The sequence below is a fragment of the Mus pahari genome, chromosome 3 (assembly GCF_900095145.1).
Source record: "Mus pahari chromosome 3, PAHARI_EIJ_v1.1, whole genome shotgun sequence".
NCBI lineage: Eukaryota > Metazoa > Chordata > Mammalia > Rodentia > Muridae > Mus > Mus pahari.
Genome location: NC_034592.1, coordinates 86911747 through 86933490, shown reverse-complemented (window position 1 = coordinate 86933490; position 21744 = coordinate 86911747). Strand labels below are relative to the sequence as shown.

Here is a 21744-nt window from a genome sequence, read left to right as displayed (position 1 = left end):
CGAGGGGTGTCCTTCAGTTCTTTGTGAATTCAGTGATTAGTAAATGGTCTGATTCCCATTCCCTGTTTTAATCCAGAAGAATCACAGAGTGTATTTTTCTGATCATAAATATTTCCATACACTGAATGTAAAACACTGAAACATGCGATGGCAGTTGTGGTGATGGGCCTGGTGAAGGTGCTGGCTTTGGAAATGGTGATTTTGGCGGTGGGACTCTTGGTGTGGCATTTCATCAAGTGCTCTGGTCTGTTATTATAACTCTTCTCCAAGGAACAAAGCGGTCTCTCTGCAATAGTTATGTGCAACTACAAGCAAGTTTGCCTCTCCTAAGCAGGGAATCACATACCGTATTTCACTGTATTCTTTTTCTGGGCACCCTTGTAATGATCTGCACCAACTTTTGGAACCCCTATTCTCTGTGTGTATTTGTTTCCCACATGATTTGATCATACGATTTGGACCTAAAATTAGTCACTCTAGTTTGTCTCTACCTAAAGCTTTCTGGTGATGGGTATTTGAGAAAAAGGGATCATATCAGTGGTTGCCGATCATGTGGGCTTAACTTTTTTTTAAGAACATATGAACTGAGACTTCTGATACCCAGCTGCATGTCATCCATACCATTTCACTGATTCTTATTACACTTAAGTTTGACCTTTCTCCTCTCTGGATAAATAGTTTATTTTTTCCCTTTGAGCTTTTGCCTCATTCATTCCCAAGATTCTTTTGCTTCAGATTCAGAGAAATCTCTTTTTATGCTGTATGGTCGGAGCCACATTGCACCCATTTAAGTGATCACATTCCAGTATCACAATCTTTATCCTAGCTATGAAGTATCTCATTCAAAATTCAGCCCTATGAAAGCATCATCATATTTTTCTCAGAGTAGTCTTTAGCTCTGTTCTTGGATTTTTACCCACATGGTATTTTTAGTGCTCATCTGGGATGGCCTGTGCTGCCTCTGTTTTCTTCATTTTGATTAAGGATCTAGCCTGTTCAACAATGTCTCAAAGCATGAGCAGTGCCTACTTCCTCGTTGTTAGCAGATGCTGGCTTTCCAAAAACGCAACCAACAGAAAGGAAGATGACAGTGTGAACGGAGATAGAGTACTGACTGGTTTTTATTGCTTATTATTCTAGGCGATCGAGACTCATCCATGGACTCCAGGGGGGGTTCCCGCACTGTGACTCATGGATCTGAATTAGCTGGTGAGTTTAAAATGTTTAGTCACTGTTATAATCTCTGAACCCGATGATTGCTAATGAAGCATGCATCAGTGTCCCTAGAGAATTATTTCACACTTTTTTTTTTAACATGTATTTTCAGTCACAGGGAAGGCTTATTAAGTCACTTTGCTGGACCCCACCCCAAAGTTTCTGATTCAGTAAGTCTGGGGTGGAGCCCAAACACTTGTATTCTTAATAAATTCCCAGTCATCCCGATACTGCTGGGATGGGCACTATACTTAGACAACTAACACTCTAGCAAAAGAGTGTCCGTGTGGAAGGGTCTGGAAGAATTCAAGCAATACTCTGCTGGCTAGTTTTATGGCTCAAACAAGCTAGAGTCATCTGAGAGAAGGGAGCCTCAATTGAGAAAATGCCTCCATATGACTGGGCTGTAGGCAAACTTGTAGGACATTTTTATAGTTAATGATTGACATGTGGTGGCCCAACTCTGTTGTAGGTGAGACCACTGCTCGGTTGATGATCCTTTATTCTATAAGGAAGCAAACTGAGCCACCAAGGGCAAGCAAGTAAACAGTACTTTCCCCTATGGTCTCTGCATCAGCCTGACTCCAGCCATGTTTGAGTTCCTCCTGCCTTGACTTCCCTCAATGGACTGTAACACAAAAGCCAAATAAACCCTTTCAACCCCAAGTGGCTTTTGGTCATGGTGTTCATCACACTTTGTGACCCTAACAAGGAAAACCCCATTTTGTACTGCCCCATGATGGAGTCAAAAAGAGAGCTCTGTGGGCATGAAATAGCTTGGCGTTGATCCTCATCCCTTTACCTCCAAATTGAGCAAGATGATGACAGGGTCTGAGATTCAGTGTTCTAGCTGATCATCTGGAGATATTGTCCCATGGCACCCTTTACAGACCAAATGACAGAATAAATACCTAGAAAATGTTTAGCATAAATCTGATCATGTAGCCAGCATTTCAGAATTTACTGTGCACCAGAAAAATTAAACAAAGCATTTCATGTCTACATTGAACTACATGAAACTGAGATTTCCGTAGGGCAAGTGGATCCCCATTCCAGGGAGTTTAGAGCTCATTTACTGTTAACATATCTAATTACCTCACAAACCCTATAATATATGAAAACACTATTATCATCACCTTATTACGGATGTGGAGACTGAGGTAAGAGGTAAGAGGGGTAAGAGGAGGGAAGCAACTTGCCAAGTTGATATGACCAGAGAGTGGTGGAGCCAGGTTTCAAGCCTGGGGTCTCATATTGCCTCACCTAAGCCCAGTCTGGAAGAAAATTCCATAATGACCATAATTACTGCCAGACATGCATTATTAAATAGACTGCTGTTGGCCATGTCTCAGATGAACCCCTGGAAACGTTACTCCAGGCAGCAAAGTCTGACACGAGACAAACTTACTTCTAATCCCTAATGCTGGGATTGCAGAGACGTTCTCTTAGCACTTCCTCTACGAGCTCCTAATTATTACAAATCTATGTGGCTCACAGGATCCAGAAAATCCATACAAATCAGCAGTCTCTGCTGCATGAGCCTGATGCAAGTACCGCCTCCAGTGTTCTAATGAATCTGGGGATGGATACTTACATGGTGGCTTTGGTGACAGCCCTTAAATGTAGGAGCTCTGGGCTATAGGGCTCTCTGGAAATTATCCTAAAACCAGAAAGTAATGATTCAATCTCACCAGGGTCTTTAGCACACTTGGCATTCCCCAGCTTCAGTTTCCTTGTTAGTAAGAGTTAACCTCCGGCCACCTACTTCAGTAATTGAGATTTGTGTAAAAGTCAAGGTATTGAGAAAGTAAGAGATGACTGTTTGAAGGCACAGTTTCCAATGCCAAGCGATCCCTACAACTATGAGTGCAGCCTATGGAGCAGCAGAGATTGCATACAGGAGCTTGCTGGCAGCGCCTAATTTTGTCCCATCCAGGTAGACACACACTGGGTGAGGGTCTCAGTTATCCAAGCCCCTCGCCTTCAGCTGATTGATCTGTGTGCTCCACTCTCTCTGCCTTTCTCACAGTTGAAGCCAACTGGATGATCTCTGTGCCCATGTCTGGGGTTGGGCCGTGTTTCCAAACTGGTGTGTCCAGTGCCCTGCTTTGCAGAACTTGTTCTCCAGGCCTGTCTTACCCTGGTTAGATTTATGGATCTCTTGGGCTGTCTGTGGCCCATCCTCTTTGCTTGAAGTGAGAACCAGGTGGGTGGGAACTGGTCTTTTCCCTTTGGCTCCTGTGCAGGTGCCTATTGTTCAAACAGGAGGTTTCATCTTGTGCACACACCTAGATCTTTCCTTGCTGGGAGCACTTCTTTGGAAAAGGAAAATAAATAGATTATAATCTATTAATGGCCTCCTTTTCAAATATCAAAGGCTGCTATGAGTCAGACCAAAGAGACCAGTGGGAGTGACTATACCTTTACAGTGGTTTTCAAGGCCAAAGTTTCTCCAGTTTGGAGGGCTGATATGCCATGACTTGTGCATGCAAACCCTGCCAGTTGCTCAGGACACTGACAGGTGGGTAGAAAAATTGCCTTGGACTCTATTGAGATCTGTGAAGGACAGGCCACTCTCAGAACAGGATGAGGTCTATGGAAACAACACAGAAGTTACTTGACTCTGTTTTGTTTGATCTTTAGCAAATGCACCAAACTATACAAACCAAGCTGTCCTATGTAGTTAGATGCTTAGCATTCACTCTGCAGAGTCTAAAGTTTGACCTTCTCAGATATTTTCGTTTTATGCCCAGCTATCCTGGCCAATGGGCTAACCAAACAGTCTTGTCTAGGCTTCTCTCTCCTTGGTGGCCTTTAAGATTCCAGAACAGGTTTGTTGTTTAGTGTCAAGGAGTAAAGGAAGAAAAGAAACAGAAAACCAAGATGTTTCTTTTTAGATGTGGAAAAGATATCATCTTCCTTGTTTTGAAAAGGCACCTGGGCTCTGACTCAGAGATTGTCTTCTCACAATGCTTCTTTGCAAGTAGGGAGTTCTTTTCCTTTCCTTATTTTGTCATTTGATAGTAGAATGCATTCATCTTTCTATTATGTTTCACTGTATTCGCATAGACTCTACTAACCACTTATTTATAAACAGAAAAAGACAGTGCCACTCCCCCCCCACACACACACACACACTTACACACCATGGCAAAAATAAGATTGGCGTTCACACCACTACCTACAGTATTCATCCTAGTTCACTTTCCATTGCTGTGATAAAGGCCTTCACCAAAGTCACTTGGGGTGGGGGAGGTCTATTTGGCTTTCATAATCCTGAGTCGAGGTATACTGAAGAAAGTCAGGGCAGGCACCTGGAGGCAGAAACTGGAGCAGAAGCCATGTAGGAATGCCACTTATAGCTTGCCCTCTATAGACTGCTCAACTCGAATTCCTATACTACCGAGGACCACTTGTCTGGGGCGGCACTACCCTGGTGAGCTGGGCTCTCCCATATCAATAATCAAGAAAGTCCCCCCACAGATTTACTTATCTGATGGAGGCATTTCCTCATTTGAAATTCCCTCTTCACAGATGACATGGGCTTGCATGTATCAAGTTGACCAGCACAATTTGCATGTGATTGTTTTAGACTTACTTTGGACTTTCTGAAGCATATAAATATATTAGGGATATTAATAAAATGAAGACATTGTTTCTGGAGGTTTTGAATGTTGCTTGAGATTTTTGAATTCCTAGCCAACTCCCTAGCAAGGGGGTCCCTCTTGGCTGATGGTACCACTATTTGTAGAACTAATAAGTACATTCAACTACTACCATCATATACTTCTTTAGGCTTCTGTGAGATAACAGTGAAGTGGTTTCTGTTATGATCCTTATTTTCAAAATGAGAAAATAGAGAGTTAAAGATAATGACTGGGCCAGGCACACGTTGCTAATAAGAAGCAGAGTTAGGTCCTAAACCCAGGGTTGACTAGCTCTGGAGCTCCAGTTCAAACACTGCCCATCACTGTTCCTTGCATCAAAAATAACATTTGTTAAAAAAAAAAATAACATTTGTAAGCTTTAGCTTAGTCACACTGAACTTTCTTGGGAGGCGAGGAGAGATGATATCTTTCGTGTAACACTTTATAACCCTCTGCATCTTGAATCTATAGTTTCTAGTAAGGCAGTGGTTGGAGGGTAGCCTGGCACCATGCTGTGGAAGGAACTCCTGAGTATATATTCCAAACTTGGGCTGAAAGAGCTTGTTGCTTTCCCCCTTAGGACACTCGAGTGGGAATCAGGACAATGGAGTGACCACAACTTCTGGTCCTTTGAGGAGACCTCAGATTCCAGGTGAGTTTCCCATCATGAAGCAAGCATCAGATAATTACAGCAAGATTCTCTGAATATCCTAGATGAGACATCATCAAATGCACATGTGGCTCCCCTCTGCAAACTTAAGTATAAATAAAAAATGCTACAGCCTCCTTGTAGTCCTCTGTTTCCCCCTCTAGGTATCCATTAGATGGATGAGCTCACATTGGGGCCTACCTCAAAAAACTGATGCATCAGTTACTAAGGCACTCTTCCCCCATGAATGATGATGGATTACTCAAGTCCTTCATAGCTCAACCCAGTTTCCCCTGTATTTCTGGGACTGAGATGAAGAGTGTCATTCTCTTGCGTTGGCAGGCAGGGAGAAGATACCAAATCATCTGTGTTGGCTGGAGTGAAAAACATTCCTCTGGTCCTCAAACTACTTTTCCTTGAGGGACAGTCTGCTAATGCAGCCAGAAGAAACTTTTCATGAAGTCTCATACACACAGGGAGGGAGCTTTGACATCTGGCTGTCCCATGCTACAGGATTTAACATTTGATGAAGTTTCTTCTTTTAGCTTGGGGTTGAAAATGAGCATGTGTAAAGGGGGAGATTCCACAAAGGAAGTTTCCCTTAATGCTGTAAATGACTCTTTTAACCCTTTCTTTAGAGGGCTCCAAAGCAGCTTCCCTTGTGGACCTTGCTCCTTTGTCTCAACTCATTGACCACCTGAGGAGGCAGGACATGAGCAAGGAGGGCGTGGGCATGCAGGGAGGAGTGGGCAGGGGAGAACAGGCTGAATTCAAGCACAAGGATTCATCCCAATCTAGTGAGAAGGAATATGGACTCAGTGCTGAAGGCCAGGCAGCGTAGAGGAAGGAAGAACAGAAATGACGTCTTCCTGAAAGTGTTCTTGCTTTCTTGAAGTAAACCAAAGGGGATGTACAGTCTGAAGTAAGAGAAAATCAAGACTTCTGAGGAGAACTGTGGCTGACAAATCCCTGTCTTTCTTCTTTCTCAAACCTTCATTTACCACACACATCTGCAACTGAATCAATTCAACTTGTCAATCCTATTGAAGCCCGAGTTTAAAACAAATGCATAATAGTGCATCAATCTACAAGTGGTACATAATTATCCAGTAAATTTTAGAAACTATAGCTTAGAAAATGCATGGAAATATTAGTCACTTACTGTATCTCAATACCCACAAGTGTTAAAGCTACAGTTTTAATTGATGTTCTTCCTAATATTTTTTCAAAGCAACTTATTTCAAAACTGCCACATGTGCTATTTTTCTAATATTTTCTGCCTGTCAGTTCCACTTTCCATGTCATTAAACACCTTTCCCTCGAATTATGTAGCACATAACAAAATGTATGACTCCTGATCTATTTATTTAATCCCTCACCATTGGACATTAAGTTGGTTTCAACTTTTATTGGTATTAGCAGCAAAACATCTTTAAAGCTACCTTTGAGATCCTTTAGCCTTTTAGAAGTGTAAATCAAAAAGCATGAGTAATTTGGAGTCTGTCATCAGTGGGGTCGAATGATTGAAAGAAGTAGAAGAAGATGGCTCCTTTTTTTTTTTTTTTTTTTACCCTTACCATACGAACATTCTTTGCCCACTAGATTATGAACTCCATCTTTGTTTTGAGTGAAATGCAAGGCAGATGCTCTTACACAGGTATGGGCTGTTTCTGTCAAGAGAAATATAAATTTCCTTTAATCTACTTAGAAGTTCACCAAAAACATGTGCAGGCTTCAACAGGTTGCTTGATATCTTTGTTGTTGTTGTTGTTGTTGTTGTTGTTGTTGTTGTTGTTGTTGTTTTGGAAACACTTTTATTCTGGAAGAACTATTGGTGAAAGGTTAATAAGAGAAGTCTGTTGGATGAACATCTACAGCAGAGTCTGTCTTAGGATGTTTTAGCTAAGCTGCTGGTCAGACCTCTCTGCAGAGCTGACTGGGGGTTTTATTTGGAGCAGATCAATTTTTAAATTGCATTTTTTTATTTCATAAAGCATGTTTGTGAAGCTCACGTATGTCCTTTTCTTCACCACAGAATGGCTCATCATCTTGGCATCTCTCCTGGCTCTGGCTCTGATTCTTGCCGTTTGCATTGCTGTCAACAGTAGGAGAAGGTAAGAGAGGGTTCCCCTGGCAGCTTTCCACTTGAAGGGCATCGTGGAACCTGGGTTTCATATCCGTGTCATTCAGACTATAGCCCTTGTGTGACTGTCAGCCTTGGTACCCTGGAGCTTGTTAGACATGTAGGGCTTCTTGCCTGACACCAGATTTCCTGCACTAGAGCCTACCCTTTACCAAGATCCCAGGGACTCCTGCCCATAACATAGTTTAAGAAGCCATTCTCTGCCCAATTCTTTGGGAAAATAAGACATCTAGGATGGTCTGGAACCCCTCCTTTAAACAGTGGTTAAGTTTTGCCGTTTCTAAGTTCTTCATGGTTAAACCCTATGGCGACTATCAGATAGAAGTTATGAAAGAGTTCACTGGAAAGACACTTAAAGTATAGACTCAGCCACTGGCTCATTAAACAAATATTAACTAACTTTTTTCCAATGCTTAAAATGTTGTATAACAAATCAAGAATTGGTCCTCTTCCTTTGACCATTGGAAGCTAATGGAACCTTATGAAATCTTTGCCCAAAATTGGCCTGGGCCCTGTTTTGTTGCTTGTTTCTCTTTAAGGATATTATTTTGTGTTTTATGAAAGATTTAGTTGAAGGGATTCAGGGCATTGCCTAGGGAAATTTTTCTCACAGTGAGGTCTATGAAGCACTGATAAACTCCTAGGCTAGAGAATCATTGGTTCAGTGTCACAGAAAGGGCAGATGGGCTGTCTTCACATCCTTGAGACACCTCTCTCCCACAGTAACAAAGGCTCTGTATTCTGAAAGTCATTTACATAGTGTGCACATTTAATTAGTTTATAAGCAGCCTCTCAGTAGAGTGCTACCGAAGGTGAAATGCAGGACAGAAGTAACTCTAGCACCAGGAGATGGGAACTTTAAGCCAAGGCACTTAAAAAAAAAGTCTGAATTCTTACTCAGACATTTTAAAGATTCATTGTTTTTTCCTGTCTGCTGCAGACATTAAGCTTTTTGTAAGTATCCCTAGGGATTGCCTCTTGGATGGTTGGAGTCCTCTTGCTTAACTGGGCTGCCTTTGCGGTGCCTCTAAATCACCTCGAAGTCCCCAAATGCTTCAGATTCTGAGAAATCAGGAGAGAAATGAGCACTTTGTTGTTGCCGTCCAGAAAGAATAAGAAACTATTTCCAGTGGCCTGCACAGTCTCTGAAGGGTTTCTCATCATCTTCAGAAACCAAATAACACTGTTCTGTAGTACTTAGAATTCGTGAAAGTGCTCGCTCAAATCATGGTGCTGCTACCCATACCTGTGAGGGAATAAGAAAACTATCAGTCATGGGTGCTGACCACCCATGGAACAAAAGCTGGGGTAAATATGAGAGACCTCCTATGGGCTCCCACCATTACCTGAGAACAAATCCGGGAGCTGGGGAAGCCTTCACTCTTCCTCTAGGAGGCCCTGTTTTCTCTTGGATTATTTTTGCTCAATTAAATATGAATTTCCTTTTGTTTGGAATCAGCCTTTGATTTCAGGTCCTAGAATATGTCACATGTACAGTCCATAAGCTTTGCAGATGTCACCATGGAGATGTCCCAGATGCTGTTGGTGTGGAGGCCCCTCCTTCAGCATCTCAGCTGTCCTGGAGAGCAGTTGGAATCTGCATGTTGTATCATCTTATCCCTCATGGCTCCCTGTCTCCTCAGCAGCAGAGAGAGGACCTCATAGCCTCCTCTCCCCTTGTTCCCAGGCCAGCCATCACCCTAGCAACCCACAAACAGGGGCAGGCAGAGGCTGGCTGAGCCAGCCTCTCACCGGGAAAGCAGCTTCGTGGACTTCATAAATTATTGTGTCCTGATTTGATAATTGAAAACAGATTTGCCACACTGCTGAAAAGTGGTTAAGGACCGCATGGGCCCCTTAATGTGTGTTGTATTCCTAAAACTAATAGCCCATGGGCCTCTTAATGTGTGCTGCGTTCCTAAGGCTAATAGCCCATCTCTAATCCCGCTAGAAGGCAGGAGCCTTTCTGCTTTGAGTACTCCATTTAAGAAAGATATGGAACTCTATTTTCATCAAAGAAAGTTTGGTCCAGAGGGGATTCATTTATTCAACAAGCGTCTTTTGCAGGCATCTCCGCTGTTAGCTTTAATGAGGAAAGAGAGAAAATGAAGAGCATGTCTCTTCTCTAAAACAGTCTTGAGGTTTAGATGTATGGAGGTCTAAGTCTGGCTGACAGCTGGGAAGATGGTTCTGTTAGTAGTGGATTACTGTGCACAAAGGAGGGCCTGAGATTCATGCCCCCAGGACCCATGTAAAAAGCTGGTCATGATGGTGTGATCTCATAATCCCAGCACTGGGGAATCAGAGGCAAGTCTCTCCCTAGAGTCTGCTGGCCAGTCTAGTGAAATTGGTAAGCTCCAGGTTCTGTGAGGAAACCCTGTCTCAATAAAGTAGGTGGAGAGTGACTCAGAAAGACACCCAACATTCATTGACCATTGGCCTCCATGCTCGCATGTGCCCAGGAGTCAGTAAACCTAAATGCATGCACGAGTATACACATACACATACACACACACACACACACACACACACACACACAGAGAGAGAGAGAGAGAGAGAGAGAGAGAGAGAGAGAGATCTGTCATTGAGGACACCCTTTGTGCTCATTGAACCAGAGGTGGCATTAGGCAGAGATGCTAACTCCCAGCACTTGTATTGCAAAGTTCTCCGAGAGTCACAGCATCTGAATGGTCCTGATGGGAGGGGTATCCGAGAGATGGCTCAGCTAGAGGAGGACCCATGTCCAGTTCCCAGCACACATATGGTGGCTCACAACCGCCTGTAACTCTAGGTCCATGGATCTGCCACGCGCCTCTGGGCTCTGAAGGCATCTAGCGAACATATGGTATACATGCATACATGCAGGCAAAGCACCCATGCATATAAAATAAAAATAAGCAATCTTTTTTTTTTTTTGGAAAGACACTGATGGTGGGGGTGCTCCATGATTTCCTCAACTTTTCCCACCCTTGACATGATCACACCAGCTTTCCCTGCTGCCTTCATTGAAACCAGGAGCCTGAATTACAGCTTTCTCTGCTCCCCAGAGGAGCAAGTTGCAATAGGAGCCAGTTGTGTTGGTAGATATTGGATGAGGCCCAATAGTGGCAGCCCTTAGGCGCCTTCCCCTTGAAGAATTTATCTGATTTGTCTGGAAAGGAGAAAAGCCTCCAGGGCCTTGCCAAAGAAGGCTTCTGAACTCAGGTCTGCTCTCAAAAGATTCTATGCTGGCTGTGCAGCACAGGCCCCGTCAGCCTTCCCTTTCAGAAGAATAATGATATTTTTTAGGGAACCTTTGCTGAGTCATACCATGAGTTGGTAAAATTTTCCTTCTGTTGTGTAGTCGTCAGGTTTCGTCTGATCAGTGCTCGCTTGAACTGGCTCTGCATCCTAGAACAGTGCTATCCATGAGACTTCCTCCAGGGATAATCATGGTCCGTGTCTACTCTCTAAGCTGTAATCATAGTGACTTTAGACTCATTCTATCATAGAAGTAAGATATTTCCTCCTCAGGAAAAATTTTTATTTAGAAATTATATGAGCTGAAGGGCGGGCATGTAATAGCACAGGTTTGGAGACGCCCAGGCTGCACATCGATAGAGAAAAGAGCAGCATAGCAAAGCATTCTGTTGGGCTCTTGGAGGTAGCTAGAGTGTTAATCATAAGGATGCGTTTGTTAAAGCAAATTCTAAGAAGTGGATTTTAAACTGTTCTTTGTTTAAATTTGACTGCACGTAAGACTGGGCATGGCAACACACACCTGTAATTCTATCAAGCTAATTCTGGAGAATCATGGAGGTGTGAAACTAGGTTGGTTGCACAGCAAGAGACCCTATCTCAAAGTAAACAGATCAAACAAACAAACACATAAACAAACAGCCACATGTGGCTGGTGGCTACTATATTGGATAGCACATCTCTAGTATACTGCAAAAACGAATTCATAAATATCTGAAGGGGCTTGGGAATAGAAAAGCCATCAAATCAATTGCTAAGTTATTTGTCTAAGTAGAGATCAATTCCAGGATGCTCTAAAAGTATGTTATCTGAATCCAGTGCCCACCTGGCCTGCCCACCCTTTCCAAGATAAGTCCAGGGCTGGCTCATTTTCCTTCCTGTGTTTGCTGTGTGCTCTGTAGTGCTTGCAGTTCAAGGGAAGAAAAGACAAAGATGAGATGAGATGAGGTTTTGTAAGGACATCTGGTCTCTAAGACACAGCTGTAAAATACCAGACATAGTGTGGCATCGGACACCACTCTTGGATTCAGCCTCTGGTTTACAAATACTTCTTCAGCATCCATCTTCTGTGATGAAAACCATAACTAAGGAAAAGAAAAAATATCAGAATACTCTTAAAAGAGTCTTAAAAGTGCTTATTAAATGCCCAGAGCACTGGGCAGTGGTGGCGCATGCCTTTAATCCCAGCACTTGGGAGGCAGAGGCAGGTGGATTTCTGAGTTCGAAGCCAGCCTGGTTTACAGAGTGAGTTCCAGGACAGCCAGGGCTACACAGAGAAACCTTGTCTCAAAAAAACAAAAACAAAAAACAAAACAAAACAAATGCCCAGAGCACTTGATAATGCACCGTTTCTTAGGATAACCCTAAGTAACCTTCCTGAAAGAACATAGACTGATAGTAGAGACAGAAGTCCAGAGGTCAGTTTGTCAACACAGTGGACATGTCTTCCTTCCTGCTGTTACACACTTCCAAATCAGTTCCTTCATTTAGAAAAATGGTTCTTAACCTGGGTTGTGACCCTGTCAGAGGTTGAATGACTCTTTCACAGGGGTTGCCTAAGACCATCCTGCATACTAAGTATTTATATTATGATTCATAACAGTAGCAAAATTACGTTATGGAGAAGTGAAGTAGTAACAGAAATAACTTTATGGTTGGAGGTCAACATGGGGGAACTGTATTAAAGGGTATTACAGTCTTAGGAAGGTTGAGATCAACTGACCTAGAGGAACAGCGTCAGTCTGGCCCTGCCTGCATGAATAGACATATTTTTATACTTACAAAGCACTTTGCTGTTTTTCATCCTACCTCTCAACAATCTGGTTGATAAGCCAATGGGACTTAGTTAGGCTAGGCAAGTTTCCTCTAAGAACATAGGCTATGTCACCTGAGAGTTTGGAATAATACAGGCAGTGTTCTCCTCCAGCTTTTGAGTTATCTTGCCAATGCATAGAGGAAGGCAGGTGGAGTGCTGGGGTTGTTAGCCTGATGTCTGGCAGCTCTAACAAGCAGGCTTTGCCATCCATTCTCAGAAGACCAGTTAAACAGGTAAGTTGATGCCAAGCAGAGAAAGAAGAAGTAGACAATGGGACCATTGGGAAGAGGAACAAATAAAGATATATCTTGACCATCCTTTTCCCAAATCCATCTCCAGAGTCTAGACACGAAGTATAAATAGAGGATAAGATGTTTGGGCAGCTAAGCAATTCCAGTGATGGCAAGACCCCACCCACCATTGACCCAGTATTGTATGGGCTCTGGGCTGTCTGGCACAGCAGTCGTTAAAGCTGTGAGAAAGATGTGACATCTCTTTCCCAAAGACAAGGTCCCCTCTGGCTTGCACCAAGATTCATCTTTTTCTTCTCCCAAGTATGATATTCTTAGGAAATTCTAATTTCTTGGTGTCCCTTATTCCAATGGTCTGATAGCCCAAAGGAGGGGAACAAAGTTCTCTATAGGGTGCCATCATTCCCGTGAGGACAGTTACAGTGAAAGCAGCCGAAGAAACCATTCGAGTTCATGTCACATGGCTTCCATTCTATTAACAACTACATCTTGCACTTGAATGCTTGCTATATTCCAGGTTCTCTTCTGATTATCCAGGGCCTTAGTTTGTTCAACCTACAATATTCATAAAAGCGATAAATAGCAACAGTAGACTATCTATTGAATTCCCACCATCCTGTGAGGCTGACAGTCCTAACAACTTGATTTCACAAGCACATAAACTGAGGCTCAGAGAAGTCAAGTGTGTTGCTTCAGGCTACACTGCTGCACTAAGCGTTCCAAAGCTCTTTGCCAAGCACCCTGCTGTCTGTATGGACCTTGCTGGTGTTCCCAGCCCTCATTCACGTTTGAAACATCTTCCCTTCTACCTTTCCACACCCACGCCTATGCTAAACGATACAGGATCTACTTCCTGCTGAGGCAGTATATTCTTTTACTTCCCCAAACAAGAGATTAAAGTTTATGGCCTTGGCAATCTTACAGGGAAGAGCCTATGATCACAAATAATAGACATTTTGCCTCTAGAGTTCAAAATATCCAGCAGCAAAGAGAACCGTTCCAGTTTCATCCTGTGTCCAAGCCTCCAGCATGGACAGAACCAGGCAGAGCACAGCCACCTAATCTTAAAACTTGAGGTCTGAGTGTGGTCTCGGTCATTCTTACTTATGTCACCTCAAGCAAGCCTTAGAAGTGCTCTGGCCCTCATTTCTCACTGCTGTAAAATGGGAGCGATTGTTGCTTCAATGAGGGTTATAGCAATTTCTTGTGCTTTGCCTAGCGCTAACCATGCATTTAATAAATATTCATCCATTTCCCCTCATCATAGCTGTGAAACTGTAAGACTTGGCTTCCATTAGCCTAACCTAACTGCTACCTGCACAGCATCTATCAGGTTACAACAAAGAGGAAGCTTTGAGTCAGGTTGGGAGGGGCCAGGCAGTGCCATCGGAATCACAAGGACAAGGTCAGAGTCACGCTTTACCATAGAAGCCCTTCTCCTGCCTTAGAATCTTGAGTTACATTGCTAAGAAACCTTAAAGTGGCACGAATGGTTTATCTTCTGTTGGTATCAAATGCCCTATTGCAGGACTTTGTGGAAGTTAACCGACCGTGGGGAGAGAGAGTCAACATGGCCTCACCCTTCTGGAGCACTGATGCTTTCTTATTCCCCACACATGCTGCAACAATACTGACAAAGCAACAGTGTTGACTGAAAGAGGAAGTAGCGGAACTTTCTTGAGTACACAGGTCAAAATGATTTACGATCACAGTCGTCATGGTTTTATCTGAGGCTGCGGAGCTATAATGCTCCAGAGGCAAACATTTGCACTGCACAGGGAAGGAGAACCGGGGCTCCAGAGTCAGATGGACCAGGGTCTGAATCCTTACCCTTTCATTGCGTGTTGACTTAGAAAGACTGTTGGATTTTCATGCCCCTGAGAGTTTCTTCAACTCTAAAGGGGCTAGGGTGTAATAATAGCTTTGGGTTTCCACACTCCTGGTTCTCAAAGGCTGGAGCAGAAGCCTCTGCAGTATGGTGGTTTACTGTTTTGGTTTGTTTGTTTGTTTCTTTGTTTGTTTGTTTGTTTTTAAGAAACCAGAGACTGACTTTAGAGCAGTGGTTCTCTATATGTGAGTCTCGACTCCTTTGGGGTCAAATGACTCACAGGGGTCACATGTCAGATATCCTATATAGCAGATATTTACATTACAATTCAGTTATGAAGTAGCAATGAAAATAATTTAATAGTTGAGGTCACCTCGACATGGTAGGCTATTATTAAAGGGTTGCAGCATTAGGAAGGCCACTGACCTAGAGCATTATACATGCTAGGCAAGGACTCTACCACTGAGCTCTATCCTCAGTCCTCTTTGCCTTCTTTGAGACTGGGTCTCATTGAGTTATCCAGGCTGATCTTGAGCTTAATTGTTGTAGTCCAGGAAGGCCTTGAACTTGTGATCTTCCTGTCTCAGCCTCCAGAGTAGCTGCAAATATAGGCTGGTAAACTTCAGATTCTGGAGCCCAGCTCTTGATCTTCCTGATTTCTTCTTCAATAGATTAGATAGATAATTTTCACATCTGAGAAGTTCCCTTTTGATACTAGACTAGAGAATCTCACTTAAAAAAGAAGTGCTGGAGTCAGGAAGATGAAGTAAAAAAAGCGCCATACTCAGTTCTGGCCACATAGGAAGACCACACAAAATTATAGTGATGACCCCAGTGGTACTGGTGATGACGACGATTGTTGGTTGGTTGATTGACTTCTGCACCATTTCTCATATGATGTTTTTCAAACTCATCAGGTGTGGGCAGAAGAAAAAGCTGGTGATCAACAGTGGCAATGGAACCGTGGAAGACAGGAAACCAAGTGAGCTCAACGGGGAGGCCAGCAAGTCTCAGGAAATGGTGCATTTGGTGAACAAGGAACCATCAGAGAGCCCGGACCAGTTTATGACAGCTGACGAGACCCGGAATCTGCAGAGTGTGGACATGAAGATTGGGGTGTAGTGCCTACACCATTAACTTGAAAAGACACCACAATTGGAGACATGTCATTACTGGGAGCTGGGACCCTTAACAGATGCAATGTGCTACTGATTATTTTTATTGGGGATTATTTTTAGCATAAAATTTTCTATTCCTTTTTTATTTTATTTCATTTTTTTAGAGTCTGTTCCAATTTATGAAAATAGCATTGCTTTCTGAAATGAGGGCCCAAAGAATACTCCATTAAGAATCTGACTCTTCCAGTTCCTTCCTAGAGGCCTTGCATGACCAGGGGATGCTACCATAGGCTTCTACCAAATGCACATTCTTGGTCCCTATTGAACCTTATCCCTACCCAAAGTCCCAGGGAACATCCACCAGCTAAGGATTTTCCCCAGAACTTAGATTGGTCTCTGGGAGGAAATTTGAATGGGTCCATACTGCCTCTTCAGCAGTCCAATCCTCAGGCATTGCTTCCCAGTGGGGTGGGAGATCAGGTGTACTGGTTACACACTCTCTTTATAGACTCCCTTCTGCTGGAAAATTTTCAGATGCTTCTGAGAGATCCCCAAAGGGTGACGCTATTTATCTTTAGTAAGCTATTTATCTTTGTTTTTGAAATATCAAACCCTGGAGGTCCTTTGTTCAGTATGACTTTTTTTTTTTTAATTTTGTTTTGTTTTGTTTTGTTTTAGGTTACTTTGTCAGAAGCATAACAGGGTATAAGTTGATTCACAATAAATACCTGTCCATCTTCCATCTTGACCCATTGTGCTGTGATCCTTCAGTTTCTAAACAAGCAAGGTCTGACTGAGTCTTTGTAGCACATCAGTGTGGCCTTAGTATGGTCCTCCTAACTCACGTGAGAGCACCTGTTCCTGACTGGGTTCACCCAGCTCAATCTCACTGAAGATCAGGGACAGGAGCACTGTTTTCATTCTAGGCCATCAAAGGGGTTTCTCTCCTGTTCAAGCATCTGAAGTGAGAGTAGGAGAGCTTGAGTCCCTTTTGTGCTTTGGTGGCCACCCTTTTCTATTTCTTAATGAATACATTAAGTTTTTATATCTTACTTTGTGATCCCGTGTCATAGAGAATGATCTTACGAATGATTTCACAAAACATTGTGGTGGGGACTTGTGGCACCTTCTCATAAAAGGAGAAGCCAACAGAAATGAAAGTGTAGGCAGAGAACAGTAGCTGGCCACGAGGAGGTGTGATGTATAACCCCCATCTCACTCTTGCCATGGCTGTGTTTGTTGATGCTTTCACAGTTGGTACTTAGAATCAGTTCCCTGGGGAATCCCTCAAAAAGCCACAGGACTGCCCACCACTGGAATCTTATCACCAGATAAACAGGTTTATGGTTTAGCAAAAGGAGAATGCTGTTACCCTTGTAGTTCTCACATGTTGGGCAAGTGTTCATCCATCTGCCAGGATGCCCCCATTGCTCCTGGATCTTCCCAGGTATCTTGTAGAATATATTAAATCTATAAAATAAGGCTGTCTCTAAAATGGAACTTCCTTTCTAAGGCTCCCACTTTTACTGTCGACTAAATTTATATGTTTAGTAGGGGTTTTTTTTCTCAAATAAAAACAAACGAAAAAAAGGAGAAAAGTTTTTCATCTGAGTCAGGTTTGAGTTTATATCAAGAGTGGATGTTAAGATTTTCTTTAAAGGAGATACACAGACTTTCTGACAGTCATTGAGAGGCTCAGCTCTCCTTACTCACATTCCAACCTCCCTCCTTCCCTGCCCAGCTCTCCCCCCAGGGCCATGTGGACTTTCTCATTCTCTGCGAATACTATTAGGCAGTTCCATATTTAGACACCTGGTTTCCTTGTTCAAATAGACACTAGGTGATTCTTGGCTATTCTCCACTGGTATTAGAATGCTTAGAGCTGTCCTAGCCTACCACACCCACAACAGGCTCCCTGGGGCTCTTTAACCTGTATGCAGCAAGCCACTCTGCAATTGGTCATAAAAGGGCTCTGTCAAGCTCTCCATGACCTCTTGATGCCCTTTGAGGGCACAAGAATGGTCATACAAGACTCAGAGCAAAAGATAATTCTCCACCCGTTCTAGAAATGTCCATTAGTTGTGTTGTGGTAGGACATTGTTTGCCATAGTGGTGATGATTCTGGTATTACAATCTGACTTTGTGTTACTCCATGATTTTGTATTTTTAGGAGCACTTAAAGTATTTTACCATCAACTATAAATCTTTCATATATACTGAAGGCTTTCCTTCAGTTTGCCTTGGGTAAAAATCAAATGAGGTAAAAGATACCTTCAAGTCCATATTTTGTGTGTTCTAGCTAGATAAAATGGATATTTCAGAAAAGCCTTTAAAAATCTTTATATTGACATCCATAACACCAAGAAGTGGCTTTTTAGCTAAAATCTACCCAAGATGGTCACAGCAAAGTAGAAGAAACAGTCACCTTCTTTAGAAAAATAAAAATGTTCATAAGAACGGGGATTGCCCACTATGATGTACTGTGTCTTTGTGTAAGCCCTATGTGTTGACTTTTCAAACATAGCCAATTGCTAGGTATGTACAATGAGTTTTTCTATTGTTCCTTTGGTTTTTCAGAGACCACCCTCTCCTTTTCCAGTTTTTGTATATTTATTGATCGACTAATAATAATGAGGAAAACATGATGTGTACATTACCCGATTGAAAGTGTGTATTGGAAAATATTAAAAGGTCATAAGAAATGGAACCCAGGGTCTCTGGTGTGAAGGGTCTGGGAAGTGGAGAGGGGCAGAAGGTTATTGTCTGGATGTCTGAATAATATGGAAGAAGTCAGAGGCAGTGGTATCCTTTGTTTTGTTTTGTTTTCTTCTTTTCTAGCCCCCTTATTTTTCTTTCGTGTTTTTTTGTTTTTGTTTTTGAAACAGGATCTCATAGAGGTCAGGCTGGTAATAAAGTCAGTATGTAGCTGAAAATGACCTTCCATTTATGTGGGGGGGGGGTGGTGGTGGTGCATATGTGTGTGGTGCATATGTGTATGTGCGTGTTTGCATGTATATAAAGCATGCAGGAGTAGACATGCATGTTGAGGCCTGAGGTTGCTATCAGAAGCCATTCTTGAAGACGGGGTCTTTAAATCAAACTCAAAGCTCTTCAATATGGCTGCTCTTGCTAGCCAGCTTGCTCTGGGGTTACAGGTGAATCACCATGCTCACCCAACATTTTACATGGATTCTGGGAACCTGTTCTCCATTCTGAGCACTTGCATTTTAACCACTGAGTCACTGCCCTAACCCTAGACCCTCATCACCCTGCTTCTACCTCCCAAGTGCTGGGACTACAGGTGTGTACACCAGAGTTGCCTCTTATTTTTCCCCTTAAGGAACAAAACAACCAACAAACATCCACACAAGCTTCCCTACTTGAGGCCAGTGTTTGAGGGAGTTTGACTTTCCCACAGGAGATCTATGGTTCAAAGCCATCTAAAGTGAGTCAGATGCTGTAAAGTGTGACTTCCTGAGATGCCTAGAGCTGCCTTAGGTCCCTCAGTTTAAGAGAGCAGGAAACATACCTTCATTCTATCAGGAAAGCTTCCTAACCACTATGAAAAGGCACTAGGGCTGGAGCTTGCAGCGAGAGCGTGCCTGTCATACACAAGGGCCTAAGACCCATTCCCAGCACTACACATATTGGTTTGGTTGTGCATGCCAATCCTGGCGTTTGGAAGGTAAGAGTGGGGGATCAGAAGTTCAAGATCATTCTCAGACACATTGTGAAAGTAGGTCCCTCTAGGATACACCAGACTCCCTCTTAAAAAGAAAGACAATACAGAGATAGAGAGCTATTCTCAAAAGGAGCTTGGGAGAAGAAATAAAACAACAGCAGCGGCTTTGAGGCTGAAGCATCATGGTTAATTGCTAGCTGGTTGAAAAATTGGCAAATGTTCCATCCTGAATCTGTTGTGCGGGAGTTGAAAAATAACCAAACTTACCAGTTGAGTGCCACAGAGGCTCTGGAATCAGCTATCCTGCAAATGATGAGGGATTAGAGGAGCTTAGAGTCTTTGTAAGAGGCAGTTGGAACCCCAGGCCCTGCCCCTGCTCTATGCACCCTAGTTTATGGTCTTTTCATAGTCTCCACAGAGAAGCAGAATTCTACCTATCATCTGGAGAAGGTAAAGTAGTTAAGGGAAACAATTAACAATATAAATCTCTCTCTCTCTCTCTCTCTCTCTCTCTCTCTCTCTCTCTCTCTCTCTCACACACACACACACACACACAGAGAGAGAGAGAGAGAGAGAGAGAGAGAGAGAGAGAGAGAGAGAGAGAGAGAGAGAAGCTGTACATACAGAAATGCTCAAATTCCCTGGCCTTCTCTCTTTCCTTGGCTCTCAGAACACTGGCAGAGAGTCCTGCTTCTTTCAAGAAGTTCAACCTTTCTAGGGAATTTTATAAGTCTGGAAAAATGTCTGAAGATATTCATATGATAGCCCCCAGGGAAATTTTCAGGGACTGATCAGTAAGAATCACATCTCAGACCCCATCAGGCACCCGTTCTCTATTCCTCACTTTGTACATAATAAGAGACAGAGGTACTAAGTCCTTGCAGAAAGCACCTAGCATGAAAATACAAGGACTAGCCAGGCAGTGGTGGCGCACACCTTTAATTCCAGCACTTGGGAAGCAGAGGCAGGTGGATTTCTGAGTTCAAGGCCAGCCTGATCTACAGAGTGAAATCCAGGATAGCCAGGGCTACACAGAGAAACCCTGCCTCGAAAAAACAAAATAAAAAATAAAATAAAAAAATACAAGGACTAATGCAAATATGATAAAGCCACTTGGAAGAGACAGAAACAATTCACGGAGAGGAAATAAAACAAATAAACAAAAACCATCATTAGCAACCTCAGTCAGAGAAGAGGCAAAGCACGAAGCAAGGCCAGAACACTCAGGGAAGAAAGGACACTATCTCAAGATGGACCTTTCTCATACTCAAATGTGAAAAGACAGATTTTAAAAATAAGCCCCAAAGAAGGCTTGTAAGATAAAGTTGAAGAAATGTTATTACAAAGGTAGTGACAGACAATTGGAAACAGAGATTGGCGACCCCAAGACTGAGCTCTGGTAGGAAACCTAACATGGAAATCACAAGAAAACAAAAAAAGAGAAAACTATGACAGTAGGGAGGGGAGATTATATAAGAGACAAAACACGTAATGCCTTACAGTTTATGAATATGAATATTTGACTAATGACCAGGTAAGTGTTTAGTAAAAGACAAAACCACATCAAGTCCTATTGTCTTTAACTTTCTCAACATTCTGGGGCAAAAGATAACTCTGTATTTTCTAGAAATAAAAAGCATTATTTATAGAACCAAGAGTCAAACTAGGGCCTGCACATAACACTGTAGAGCTGGACAAGGTAGTATGTACTCGTTATCCCAGCTCGCAGGATTCAAAACAGGTAGGACAATCATAAGTCTGATAGGCCAGCCTTGGCTACAAAGAAAGATAATTATTTCAAAAATAAAACCAAGCAAAAAAGTCACAAAAGAGTCAGACTTCTCACTTGTCACCTTTGAAGAAAGAAGGCCAAGAGACAAGGGAGGATGAGAGGAAGCTTGCCAAATGGGATGCACCCTCAAAAGAGCTTCCCAGAGACTTAGGTATTTCCAAGAAAAATAACTTGTAACCCACAGACCACACTAAACCTGGCAAGTAGTAAAACCTGTGCACCTGTAGAACCCTTCAAAAACCAAGGGCCCCTAGAACTCTAACAGTAAATAGTAGGCCTTCAAGAATACAATACAGGAAACTTTACCTTGAACTAAATGAACCTCATGAAGTTGTTTGGTTTAGCCTGTGTTAAATTAAACTTTTT

General features: G+C 42.7%; 1 protein-coding gene across 8 annotated transcripts in view; it reads left to right on the top strand.

Annotated features, from left to right (window-relative positions):
* The window catches only part of Cd44 (CD44 molecule (Indian blood group)), an 89481-nt gene extending 70656 nt beyond the window's left edge, over positions 1-18825 (top strand). For 6 of the 8 annotated variants that reach the window (XM_021191995.2, XM_021191993.2, XM_021191997.2 and 3 more), the window contains 4 exons: positions 1141-1209; positions 5443-5514; positions 7547-7625; positions 15704-18825. In XM_021191995.2, the coding sequence (XP_021047654.1) occupies positions 1141-1209; positions 5443-5514; positions 7547-7625; positions 15704-15908 (425 nt within the window). In that variant the 3' untranslated portion in view covers positions 15909-18825. The remainder of the gene's footprint in view (positions 1-1140; positions 1210-5442; positions 5515-7546; positions 7626-15703) is intronic. The other 2 variants (XM_021192004.1, XM_021191994.1) reach the window with 2 other exon arrangements.
* The last annotated feature ends 2919 nt before the right edge of the window (positions 18826-21744 follow it).